This window comes from Vigna unguiculata, chromosome 3 (assembly GCF_037176805.1).
Source record: "Vigna unguiculata cultivar grain cowpea cultivar isolate G323 ecotype 2 chromosome 3, ASM3717680v1, whole genome shotgun sequence".
Taxonomy (NCBI): domain Eukaryota; kingdom Viridiplantae; phylum Streptophyta; class Magnoliopsida; order Fabales; family Fabaceae; genus Vigna; species Vigna unguiculata.
In genome coordinates, this window is record NC_140794.1 from 22,673,327 (window position 1) to 22,687,213 (window position 13,887).

The 13,887-nt window shown below is 30.9% G+C and overlaps 1 protein-coding gene across 1 annotated transcript; it reads left to right on the top strand.

Annotated features, from left to right (window-relative positions):
• Positions 1 to 7,163: 7,163 nt before the first annotated feature.
• On the top strand, positions 7,164 to 10,765 carry LOC114178381 (transcription factor bHLH30-like). Its single transcript, XM_028064246.2, has 2 exons — positions 7,164 to 8,068; positions 9,963 to 10,765. The coding sequence occupies exons 1-2, from the start codon at positions 7,748 to 7,750 to the stop codon at positions 10,446 to 10,448; spliced, it is 807 nt and encodes a 268-aa protein (XP_027920047.1). The 5' UTR covers positions 7,164 to 7,747; the 3' UTR covers positions 10,449 to 10,765.
• The last annotated feature ends 3,122 nt before the right edge of the window (positions 10,766 to 13,887 follow it).

Genomic DNA, 13,887 nt, shown 5'->3' on the forward strand with positions numbered 1-13,887 from the left:
TCGCACTATATGGTGCAATCTCTCTCTCTCTCTCTCTCTTCTTAAGGTATTTCTCTTATCTGTAGAGATTAATGATTGATGCAATAAATGCAATTCATGCAGTATTAAATGTTTCTTTCTTTTATTCGCAACATTTCAATAGCTAAATGTATTTCTCTTCTTCTTGGACAATGTGCACTTCCATGATTCATAACATACAATTCCTTTGGAGATGACAACGTTTTTGTTTAGGAATTTGGTGAAGAAAAACAGTTTTAGTTCTTTGTTCAAGAGATCCTTCTTATGTGATTTGTCTTTTGCTTAACAAATCTCTTTTGTCAAATAGAAGTAGTTGACATTCCTTTGAATATAAAATAACATATATGTGTTTTTTTTTTTTAGTACAAGGTTGGCCCATTTCTACGATGTTTTATCTTCTAAGAGCACTTATGTTTTTTCAGATGAGAAATTGTATAGTGAAATACTTGCATCTTTCATAACATAATATGTCTTAGGTCATCATCTTTTAGATGAAGCATAATCATGTTTTCATACTTAAGTCTCTTTAGCACATAATCAATCATCTAATAGTTTCTACTTAACTTATAAATAAAAAATAAGTTTTAGTCACTGTTATCTAATTTTATAGTATCAAAATTTTGTAAAATTATAGACCAATTTGAGTCTTTTAAAAGTAAAATAATTAATCTAAAATATAATTAAAACTTAAAATTTATTAAATATTAGTTATATTGATTAATATTTTAAACATATCAATCAACATAATAAAGTATCAAGTAATCCTTTTACTAGAGTTGTTAAAATGGATAACCCGACTTGACCGACCATTGGTTGACCACTTAGTGAGTTAATCCAACTTGGCTCACTTATTAGCGAGCCAACAAAATTCGAACCCGATCTGATCCAGTACGGGTTGGTGGATTAAAAGGGTTGGCTCATTGGCTTACTTAATTAAAAAAATACAATTTTTTTTCTTTCGTCTCAAAAAAAGTAAATTATGATTATGATTAAAATATAAATAAACTTCAATAAAATTCAAATACAATCCAAAAGGATGTTAAACTCCAAATACAAACCAAAATCACAAAAATATAAATTACCAATGTGTTGGTTAAAAAAAAATCTAATCCGACCCAAATGCAAAGTCCAATATAATAAAAAATACTTATGTAACCCTTTATTTGTGAGTTGGTGAGCCAACCCGGCTCACCACAGATTCAATCGGGTAAGTCGGATTCTAAATGAGTCGGGTCAAAAATTAACCCGTACTGAAATTTGTAAAAAAATTTCAACCTAACCTGACCCGAACCCATGGTGGGCCGGGTTGGCTCTCGGGTTTCAACTCATTTTGACATCTCTACCTTTTATCATAGATATCTAAAGATTTAAATTCAGGTTTAAGTAGTTAATCAATTCAATTAATCAACTAAAATGAGTGTATAAATTAAATCACAGGAACATTCAATCTAATTTGTATTTAACCATTAAATGAAGATTCAATTTATTCCTAATTTAATTTATAAAATTAGCAACACAATTTGCACAAAAAACAAAATCGGAATTAGAGAAAAAAAAACAAACTCAAATCATCAAATAATTGGTATAATACTCAATTCAGCTTATTTGGTGTTGATTCGACCGATTGATCTTCAAAATTTAGTTTTTCACATACAAAGAACACCAAACGGATTTCAAAAAAGAAGAAATGAAAAACAATAGACAAAAAGGAAAAATTGAGAAAAAAGAAAATAAAGTAGTAAGAGCTAACACTAAAAATATCTATAAATGATTTATGTCTATCAGATTAAAGGACATCTTACCCCATATATATATATATATATATATATATATATATATATATATATATATATATATATATATAAAAGCTCTACTAAAAATTGAAACTAAATGTGAACTTTAATTACATCCATAAATCCAATTGCACAATATTTGTTTAATTTGTGCTTTAATTTTTTGATACTTAGACTTAAATATAAATAAATTCTCACCCAATACTTAATTCCTAGTTTTATAACATCAAAACTTAACCTTAAACACTCCAGATCCCTTAATAATTTATCTCTCGGAACTTATCTCAATTAAAAATCAAGAAAAGTAAGAACTGAAAGAGAATTAATATATGAGTCAAATCAAAGCTAAAACAAAAAAAAAGCTAATGAATGAAACTGAACAAACGAAACAGCAAAGATTTTGACCAAAGTAAAATGATGCACCACAAATTAGGAACAAGATAGACACCAAATGGAGATAAATTCACGAGAACCATTCCCAGCACATTGCACTCTATTTTTTTTTTTTGTCCAATACTCAGTGGGCCCCACTGATAAAATTTTCCATGAACTGAACTCGGCAACTTTCAAAAATGCATAAACCAAATGAATAATTTCTTAAGCACCATTAATTCTCACCGCAGAATGTCAACCAGCAACTTGGTTGAAATGCATTGTATAATTCAATCAGCATTGTAAATTTTCTTAGTTTACATAATTGCAATGAAGCATCAGCCAATATTAAATCGAGCAATAATACTGTGTGCCACATCATGATTTTGCACAGCATGCAGAATTTAGAAATCACAAAAAGGCATCACAAATTTGCTCCAACCCAATGGTTATGTGCCTGCATTTATTAGACATTGAAAATCAATCGATCTACTTGCGTGCCACTCGTATATTGATCAGCAGCTAAACTGTTCGATAAAATGCTTGAGTTGAAAATATGAATAGATCTGTGTCAGTTGCTTCTTAATGAATACAAAATAAGGAACTGATTTACTCTGTTGTCAACAAACGATAACAAATGAGAATCACAGCTTTATCAGCAATCCATGTGTCAATTCTGATATATGCTAGCGCTGCAACGGTGTAGTGAAGTCACGTATTCCGGAATCTCGAGTAATTAACGAATCAAATGAATGTATGAAATTTTCATGAATGTTTGTAAATTCTAATTGCTTCACGTCAACATGGCTTAACTACTTCAGCAAAAATCTTATAAATTACAAAAATTATAAAAAAAGAAAATATAAAGTTCAGTACAAATAATTAGAATACATTTATAAAAATTAACAAAGACCTAAAACTAAAAATTATGAAATAAAATACAAATTTTTTATCTTAACTTCAAATTTTCTCGTCAACTCTTATAATATCTCATCTATAATATCATCGATCATTTTCAACCATTGAATATTACAATACCAAACATTTCTTCTTTCAAGTGGAGTCACTTTACTATAATCGAACCTTTTTCCAGCTTTATTAAAAATTTAAGGTGATTTTGAAATAGTTTAAGCGTTGATTATTTTATGATATTTGTACTATCTATATTCCAGAACATCTCGACCACTTGGTCCAAGATGTACTCAGTTTAAGTGTACTCGGACATACGACATCATGTATATTAGGTTATTAACAATGATATATTGTGATTAGGCTAAAAAAATGACTAAAACAAATTAACATAATATTAGGAAAAATTAATCAAGGTAATTAACCACATGAACCAAACCCATACAAGTAAAAAGTTCATAAATAAGTATAAATAACACAGGATACAGGGTATATGAGGTAATTTAATTATGTTTCATTATTGCAATATTTATTACCATCTAGCGTTAGAGTGTCTTCTACATGCACATACTCTTTCGGTCTTGAGAAGACAAAGACCTAGGACATTTATGCTTTAAGGTGTTAAGTTGGAGGTTAGAGCACGCGAATAAAACTGCAGATGGAGATCATTGCCAAATATATTTGATCTCACAAAAACAATATTCATGTTCGACATAGATGTTTCATTGTGAAAAAACTCACACTTGAAGAATGATAGTTAGACATTCCAGTTAAGTTGAAAGTTCTATATTAGATAATCAATAAGATTATTAGTATATAAGTAGAAAAACCTATAAGATTTTTGTTTTAATAATGTTTTAGATTAAAGTGATATCTTGTTCTTTTGTATGAATTTGTTTACGTTGAATCTTCCTGTGTATCTTCGCTCAAGAAAAACCTCCAAAATATTCACCAACAAAGTTTACCGAAAAAATAAGAGAAGAAATAGGATGTGCTTGCTCCCTCTCCTTCCGGTACCATCGTTGCCTATGATGTGGTTGATGACATTTTAGTGCATCTCATGTAATATAATTTAATTTACGCATCAATTTCATGCATAAATTTAAACATTTAAGTCCTCGTAATTAAGAGAAAAAGGCATTGTAATTAAGATGCCCATGCGAGGACCAAGATCATATGCATTAGTATCAAATATCTACTAACCACTTTCAAAGCCTTAGATAGATGATATTATAAACAATGAAACTAAAGTACGATTAGGTAATGATATGAGAATCTTATTATTTTTTGGAGAACTACTAAAAATAAAAGATGAATATATTTTCATATGTTAAGACATACCTAAGTAATATTGAGAATTCTCATATTTCTTTTCTTCTTTATGAAAAAGTATATTACAAAAACAAAATTTATATTGTCACATATCCGAATAATGGAGTTTTACAGGATACATTGCATTGAATTTCCATTATATGTACCAAAATATTTTTCATATTACAATTCTAAAATTTGCTTTCTTTATTCTTATATTTCCATTAAGGGTTTATATTATTTATTTGGGTGACTTCCAATTTATTTGAAAATGCACTACCTTAAAAGAATGTGGGGTAAGTTGATGTTTTGAATTATTTAGTTGAACTCAACTAATGGGTTAGTTAGATACACTTTAGCCCTTTAGCCCTTTAGCCCAATAAGAATGTCAAATAGAAGGAATTTAGGTGGGGTGTCAATATCAATATGTGCTGTAACGTAACTAGGGTTAAGTAAACTTATATGTGGAGAAAATGTTGTAATTTCCAACCGACATTACAATGAACTTATTATTAGTTAATAGAAGTTCTTTTCAAATACTTAAGTTTTATTATTACTTTACACAACTTACACGTCCACCTTAATTCAACATTAGATAATATTACTTTATAGGGCTTAGAAAACAACATATAAAAGAAAAATAAAAAGTCAAAATGCCCCCAAAATTAATTTATTTAAACATCTTCCATTTAAGGACCAACCTCTTCATTCAAATAAAGGACACTTTGCTACCTCATAAAATGAAAAAAGATCCTTTACTTTTCGGATGCGTCAAGAGTGCAAATTTGACACGGTGAACTAATTAAAACACATTAATGGTTAATTTAAGTTAGTAATTGTGCCAAAAAAGTCAGTCATTTAATTAATACTGTTAAATTTATTTGTAATTATTCTTTCTCTTTTCAAAATTACTCTTAAATGATTAAGGTATGGAGAGAAAAATCCAATAATGAAATTTTACTTTTTAAAACCAAAATATTCAATTCTCCGATTTTCAAAAGAAATATGAATAAACAATTCATAACATATATATTTACTAACTAAAATAATTTAGTAAAAACTAATTAGAGTTCTCTTATAGAAAAATAGAATAAAAACTATTATCTTATATTTAAAAGGAAAGAGAGTACTTTCTTTTCCCATAAGTTTAAAGCAATAATAATTTCGTAATTGTTGTTAAGTAAAATTCTAAGAGATTAATTCCTTAAGTATTTGACTAAGTTGCATGCATACTTCTAAGGCTCATAACATCGTAGCTTAAAAGAAACTGAAAATTCACTAGTATATTAGAGAGATCATGACGAACAAAATCATGATTATTATTCGTATATTTGTGAATATACGAAATTATGGATGTCAAATGCATAGGTATAAAGTTGAATCTACAGAATAATAAAGGAAGTGAAGAATACATGCATCATTAAAATTTACAAAGAAAGAACATCATGGAATGTCCATATAAATATTAATTACACTATGAACATGAAAAAGTCATCAAAGATAAGATTAGGTACATGTCGGAACCCTTCTTCTCCAAGTTTTTTAATCTCTTTCCATCCTCTTTTTATTAAATTATTGTAGGAATCTCCATGGAAATGTTAAGCATGATGATATGGGTTGCTTCGTCCTCATCACCCTCCTACTCCTTTTTTTTTTTTTTTTTTAAGTTTGAAATAACTACCATTGAAGGAAGTATGTAACAACTGTACTATCACTACAACAACCCAGATGCATTGTATGTGAGAACAAAAATATTACTTCTATGTAACACTTTTAATTCTCATATATTTCACGTTATTCACGTGCTTTCTTAAATTATTTTATTAGCATAATTTTATATTAACATACCTTTTTATAGATATAATCAAGGTGGAGAAAAAATTTTATATAACAGTGATTTTTTTTTCTTTTTTTAATGTAATGAACGGTGTAACATTTGTTATAGTAGTTTAATTTGATTTCTTGTATGCCATAATTGTAAAATGTATCTTAGTTGTAGTTGAATATTTCTTTAATTTTATGATTTAACTATATATATCGCGTTAAAACTAAATAAGTTGGTGGTTGGGTTTGGGTTTAAAAAATTGTTCCAATCAAAAGCTCCAATTTTGGTCCTTATTTTAGTTTAGGTTAGGATTAATGTTGTTAATAATTTTAAGACAATAATGATTAGAGCCGTCACTAAATAATACTTATGGGTCTGTTCTCGTAAAAGTGATTAACGTAATTACGATTTTATGTTGTATAAAGTGTAGTTCGACAGAGTATTATAATAGTTTACTGTGAAAAAAGACATGAAAATTATATTTTTATTGAAATTGTTTTACTAAAAATAGGAGTAAAAAATATCATAGTAGACCCTTTAATAATGGCTATATGACGAAGCTGCGACGAAGCAACACGACTTCAAGCACCCAATCACCTTATCTCGCTCCCGCCACCCAAAAAGAAAATATAATTAATTATTTTGAATCAGCAATCCAATAAGTTTATTTATTTATTTATTACTAATATTATTATTATTATAATAAAATCACACTTTGTTTGAGAAGGATAATTTAAGCCTTGCACGCATCTAAATCCGAAGCTGCAAGAAAGGAAAAGAAAAGAAAAGAAATAAAAAAATATTAAATCCAATGGGTTGGTTTCCACTACTCTGAATGAATAATTCAGTAGTAACAGTGTCAGCACAGGAGTGTGGCTATAACACATTGACCAAATAATGAACATAAATATAAATATTTAGTCAACATTACGCACCACCACATGGATGTTTTGGTTCAAACTACGCATATATCAATAAGCTCAAGAATCAAGATCATTGTTCAGTGGTGATCCTCTTCTGAATTCTATCTGCACTTTTAAGACATCAAGCATAGCATAACCTTTGTTTCTTGTCAGTACTCGGTCACTGAAATCCAAGTCAGAGTCAAGTCTCAGTTCCCAAAGTTCTTCACCCTTTTGGCCTTTTCCCATTTGGAAATGGTTGAGCTCAACACCACCAAGATGAAAACGTGGATGTTTTCACACTGATCTTCCACCCCTTTAACCCCTTCAACCCTTTTCCCTTGCCTAATGGAAGTTATGTCCAACACCATCACCAAACAAACCAAACTAGCACCTTCTCAAGGCACCATCCACTTCCAAAAGCTCTCTTTCTGGTTCGCCCCTCGAACTCGTCCACCAGGTTAACTTCCTTCATTTCTTTCTCTTCTGTCTCCACTCCACTCAAAAGGGTTTTAACAAAACGGCTCATCATCACAGTTTTGGTCCAAAAATCCAGCTTTTTAGAGTTTCCCTGATCGTAATTTTGCTAACCACTGCAATTTAAAACCTTTAATATTATGGTTCACTCCTTCTATGAGAAAAGCTCTTCTTCTGGCTCTGATATTTCGGGGTTGTTCAATCCCACTTTGCAAACTGTTGGAGCCTCCAATGGTGATGTTGCAAACGGTGGCTTGTCATCGTCACATTCTTTGGTTTATGAGAGTGAGAAGGGAGAACTGGTGAAGTTCTCTTCAGCTGCAAGGGTAGGGAAGAATGAGATTTGTGAGGCCAAAGCTTTGGCTGCTTTGAAGAACCACAGTGAAGCAGAGAGAAGAAGGAGGGAGAGAATAAACGGTCATCTTGCAACACTACGTGGCCTTGTACCATCCACTGAAAAGGTATGTTTTTGTTCCTTCCTTTTCCTTCTGTTGGAAATTTGTTCTTTTATTGTGCATGGCTCATTACAGCACTGAATTATTTTCGCTCTTTAGTTTCCTGATTTCACTTTGATTCTATAATTGGACAGCGACGGATTCAGAAATTTTAAGTGAGAGGACCCTGACAAATATATAAATTTGTGGGGACAATACAATACTCACTTTTTTGTGCTAAATGTGGGGCAATATTTCACTGCATTCAAATTTAGGCTGAGATTTGTTGTTATAAATGTATTATATATTAAGAGAGAAAGAATTTGCTGGGGTAGCTGTTCTAAATTTTGCTATCTAGCCAGTTCTTTCATAAGAACTGTGACAACGTTTCAACGAAACGCATATTCTGTTGGTGATATGAAAAAGGAATATAACAAATTTGATAGAAGGTTGAAACTGGGTGAAAAATCATTATGCAGACCTCGTGTTACGTTGAATCAGTTTAAGTTGAAGAAAGATGGAAATGCAAACTATTCTACCGGGGAGAGTTGAAAATAGAAAATTTGAGTAAGAAAAACATATATTAAGTCATCAATCAGCTACTTGACAAATAAAAAACACTGACTTTTGACACATTAGGATAGTTTTAAACACAAAGTTACCTTGTGGTAATTTTATTTTCAGTTATGTCATAATGCTTGTGGCTGTGAATGCATGTTAATTTTGGAAATAGAATGGAGCTCAGAGTCTGGCGTATATAAACACCACAAGTTGAGATTTGAAGCACATCATTGTAATTATTGTAATTAAATTAAGGGCTTTTGATTGCATCATAGTTGTCCTTATGTGGTCAACTAGGTGTATGGAAGTTGCTCCTTGCTAGAGTCAACTACCAATATGCATCAGTTGATTATGTAATGTGGAGTTATTTATTATGTATGATATACATCCTCACTTATAATGTATTGTTTTATGATTTCATATTCTATACTTCTAAACCGAAAACCCTTCTCTTATTGTTCATTTCCTTATGCTGGGTGCTCAAATATAGCTTCTGTTATTAATACTACTTTATTTGTTAAAAGGTTACTGGTTTGGTTGGATTTCTCATAGAAATATTTTTATATAAAAGCAACGGAAGGAGGCGCTATTTTTTTTTTTTCTGGGTTTTTCCAATAACAAGTCATATGAACCAAATTATAAAACATTAAACACAGTAGAATGTCAATTTTGACCAGGTATTTTAATTTGATGGTCCTTATCAGAGGAAAAAAAATAAAGGAGCATAAATGTCATCTCTATAATCAGATTGATAGGATATTCATATCAAGTGTTGTCGTAGACGTGCCAGCTGTTCTTCTGGGTGTCATATGACAGAGTCAGTGTATTTAAATATTATGTGATAGCTTGTGTTTTGCATGTTTTGTCTTGTTTTGTTGAACAGACATATTCTTTTTGTTGGCTAACTGATAATGGTGATGCAGGACATGGAAGAAAAACCATTGTATGATTTTTAAGAATTGGTTTACCAAAACTAATGAGTAATTAGAGACTTAGTTTAATCAACTACCATAATTAGTATAATTACTGGATTTGGCTTCATTTGTAATGAAGTTATCATACTAGCCACCATCACCAGAGGATCAATCAACTTGAGTTATCACTTATCACTCTTGCTGAAGTCATGTTGATAGGTACGAGAGATGATAATGAAACAATAATGGCAGTAATTAATCCATGAGGTCACTGTCCTGTCATAAAAAAAGTAGCACAGTTTTATTTATTTTTTTCTTTTTTTCAGTGTCTAACTAGAAAAATTATTGTACTTTTTATTTCTGATCATCCTCTCTTTTCTTGAGTAAAACATTTGTTAAAAAAATATGTTGATTTTGATTTTTGTGGGTGAATTGTTATTGATTAGATGGATAAAGCCACTTTACTGGCTGAAGTGATAAAGCAAGTGAAGGAATTGAAGAAAAGTGCAGTAGAAGCGAGCAAGGGTTTTGTAATCCCAATGGATGCTGATGAAGTGAAAGTTGAACCATGTGATGGATCCATGTCTTACAGTGCAACTATTTGCTGTGATTTTCGACCTGAAATAATATCTGACCTAAGACAAACCCTTGATTCCCTTCCACTGCATCTAGAGAAGGCAGAAATTTCAACTTTGGCAGGAAGAATGAAGAACGTGTTCGTCTTCACATGTTGCAAAGGGAACGTTAGTATTGACACTGAAGCATCCCAAGCTGTTGCAAGAACTGTTCACCAGGCACTGTGTTCTGTGCTTGAAAAGGCTTCTGCCTCACTTGAGTTTTCACCAAGAACATCACATGCTAACAAGAGGAGAAGACTGTGCTTTATTGAAACATCCACTTCCTCATGCAACCATGGATCTTGTCTGTGTTGATGTCAACAATTTCTTGTGTTATGTTCTTTGTTTCAAGTGTCACAAAGTGTGGCATTAGTGTTTCTTATTTTTTTGAGAAATACTAGCATCACACTTCACTGTATGTTGTCTAACGTATTTTCTAGTATTGGGTGAATCTCATTAAGTAATAAATGAGATTCATTAAATAAGATGTGTGATATCATCATGAAAATCGCGTTTATCCAATATATAAACTGTGTTATAGAGTGTATAAGAAAATGTATTACTAACTTCTCTTGTTCAAAGCTGGATTTTGGGTTTCATAATTCACATTTTGGATTTTGGATTAAACTTCATTCAACATTTATTTAGCACATTTTCTTGTGATTGGTCCATCATCAATCCACGCTCTGCTTCAAGATTCCTGAATTGTTTCTTATTATATGCTATTTCTTTTAAGTGAATTCCACCTATAACTAAAACATTATATCATATCCTCTAAAAATGCCTTAGAAATTTGGTATCTCGGATCATTTGTAATTCTCCTAGGTAGATCATGAAGCCTAGGCCTAACCACTTTCTTAAAGAATAAGTAAACAATATGACAAACATCATAATCTTCTTACAAGGTATAAAATGTGTTATATCTTTGAAATGTGTCCATCATTACAAAAATGTAATTCATGTCATTTCTTGTGTGTGAGAGTCTTAAACCAAAGTACATTTACAAATCTATCCAAGTATAATTGGGAATAGGTAAAACATTTAAAGTGTATGAGACATTACTTTATTCTTCGACTTTGTAAACAATGTAATTCTTATGATAAGTATCTTTTGTAAACCAAAATGCATCACTAATCTTAGCTTGTGTATCTTTTCACAAGCAAACTTTTATAAATCTTTAGGTACACATAATCATATCTATTTGAAAAAAAAAATATTCTTAAGGCAACCATTTTCACTAGCTTCACACAAACAGTATATCGAGAGGCAAAATATGGATCATATTTATAAAATTCCTTAATGTAATCAAAATCAATGAATTTAGTTTCAAGAATAACAATCAAAATGTTAGATCAATGTTCATAAAACTTTATCGTTAGTTTTAATTATGTGCTTAAAAATAAATTATAAAACATTATTTTATAAGCACTCGATAAACACAAGTACCTTACAAAAGCAAGTGTTTTGACTTATATGCTTTGTTTAACCGAATAGACGCAAATACTTTGCTTATATACTTCATTTGATGGGATTTTGCTTGGACAAATGATGAGTATATTTCGTCTTATAAACTTTTTCTTGGACAGATGCAAGTGCTTTATTTATATATTTTGTCTAATAATTTTTTGACTAGAAAATGATAAGTATAAGTAGTCCAAAACACTTCATGGTACACATCAAATACTTATAAATGTTTATTCTATGGTTATAGAGAATTTCTCTTTGTTTCTTACAAAGGGATTATTGGTGCAAACGACTCTAGAAAAGGGGGAGGGGTGAATAGAATCTAGACTCTTTGCATGTTAATTAATCTAAAACAAATAGCAATAAATAGGTCAAGAATAATAAAGAAGAATTTTTATATTGGTTCACCCCAAACCCTTGGACTATGTTTACCTAAAGTACATTGCTTAAAAGGTTTCACTATTCAAATTAATTGATTACAAATATAGTCTCTCCAGACACAACAAGTATCAACCTCTTCAAGTTACATAAATTTAACCTCTCCATGTATCTTTCTTAATTTCTCCTTGACATTAAGAACTCTCAAACAGAATCAGAAAACACTCTCAAAGAAGGAGAGAAGAATTTAAGCTTAATGGGTAAACTTCTCAATGGTGAAGAATGTTATAATGGTTAAGCTCACAACCTATTGTATTCAACACAATTCCTTTTCTCTATATTTGACTTTATTCGCTCAGTGTTCTTATGGGGCTAAGTTGTATTCTGCCAGACTCTACAAGTCCTTTAGTATCTGGTCTTCAGTTTGATGCCTCCTTGTTCCGGCGTAACTCCGATCATGGTGTAGGTGTGCCTGTAGAGACTTCAAATAATATTTTAATGCATAATGAATGCATAGAACAATGTGCTATTTATACCTTTTTACTTGTTGGTCCTACCTAGAATGGGCCTTTTGGCCCAAAATACCTTTTTAGTTGTTCTTGGATCCAGTAAAAATTGGCAAAATTACCAGAGACCCCTTAATGGTTGCTAGTAAGCGGCTTGTAAGTTAACTAGGCCAAGTATTGTATACTTTGGGGAGTTCAGAGTACTCGGTACCCGGTAAGCGGCTATGTGGGCAATAGAGGTTGGATTCTTTATGCTGAGTAGGCAGCTTTACGAGTGAATGAGATATTATGTACTAAGGAATTTCATAGTACACAGTAGGCACCTTAGTGAGTTGTTGGGGGTTGTATATTGTGTACTAAAGGAATTCCATAGTATATAGTATCCAGTAAGTGGCTTAGTGAATTGCTGAGGCTGGATACTGTAAAACTAAGGGGATTCCATAGTATACAATATCCAGTGAGTGGCTTAGTAAGTTGCTGAGGCTGGATACTGCATACTAGAAGAATTCTATAGTATACAGTATCCAGTTAGTGGCTTAGTGATATGATGAGGCCAAATATTCTGTACTAAGGGAATTCCATAGTATGCAATATCAGGTAGGCGACTTAGTGGGTTGATGAGGCCGGATAATGTGTACTAAGGAAATTCCATAGTACACAGTACCTAGTAGGTGGCTTTCTGAGTATATAAGGCTCAATACTATGTATTAATGGATTTCCTTAATATGGGCTAATGGGGTTGGGTACCATGTACTAAGGGATTTTTACTTAGTCCACACTATGGTTGGGACACTCAATATTTCCACTTCGAATTTTTCTCGATAACTCTTTTTCATTTTAATGTATGTTGTATTTCTCTTATTTTTCTTGATCAACTTCACATCCATCTTATAGTCATTTGAGATGATAGTAGTTGATGAATTTGAATATAATTTATTAACATTCTCCATCATCTTCTAATCATATTTGTTTATAAGGAATGACTTGGTAATTTCTTCAATTTGATCTTCAAGTCCTCAAAATGCTTTTGTTAGGACTTTAATCTTTTCTTTCTTTTATAAATCAAAGAGAGCTTGATTTGGAATCATTTGATTTTATTTTCCCTACAACGTTCAAAAATTTATGCAAAAAAAGACTTATGTAACATATTACGTAATAACTCATTAGTAGCTTACTCAAGTTCAATCAAATTAATTGTCAGTCACATAATATATTTTTATATATGTAAATAAATTGGTCGTTAATCATTTAAGATCATTTTAATTATGAAATATATCAATCCCTTCTTATAATCAAATTATTAAAAATAATTTGAATATTTAAGGCTTGAAAGAGTAATTCTAATATTTGAGAGAAACAACTTATTAATGATTTGATAAAGACATTTGGATTCGTCTTGTTAACTT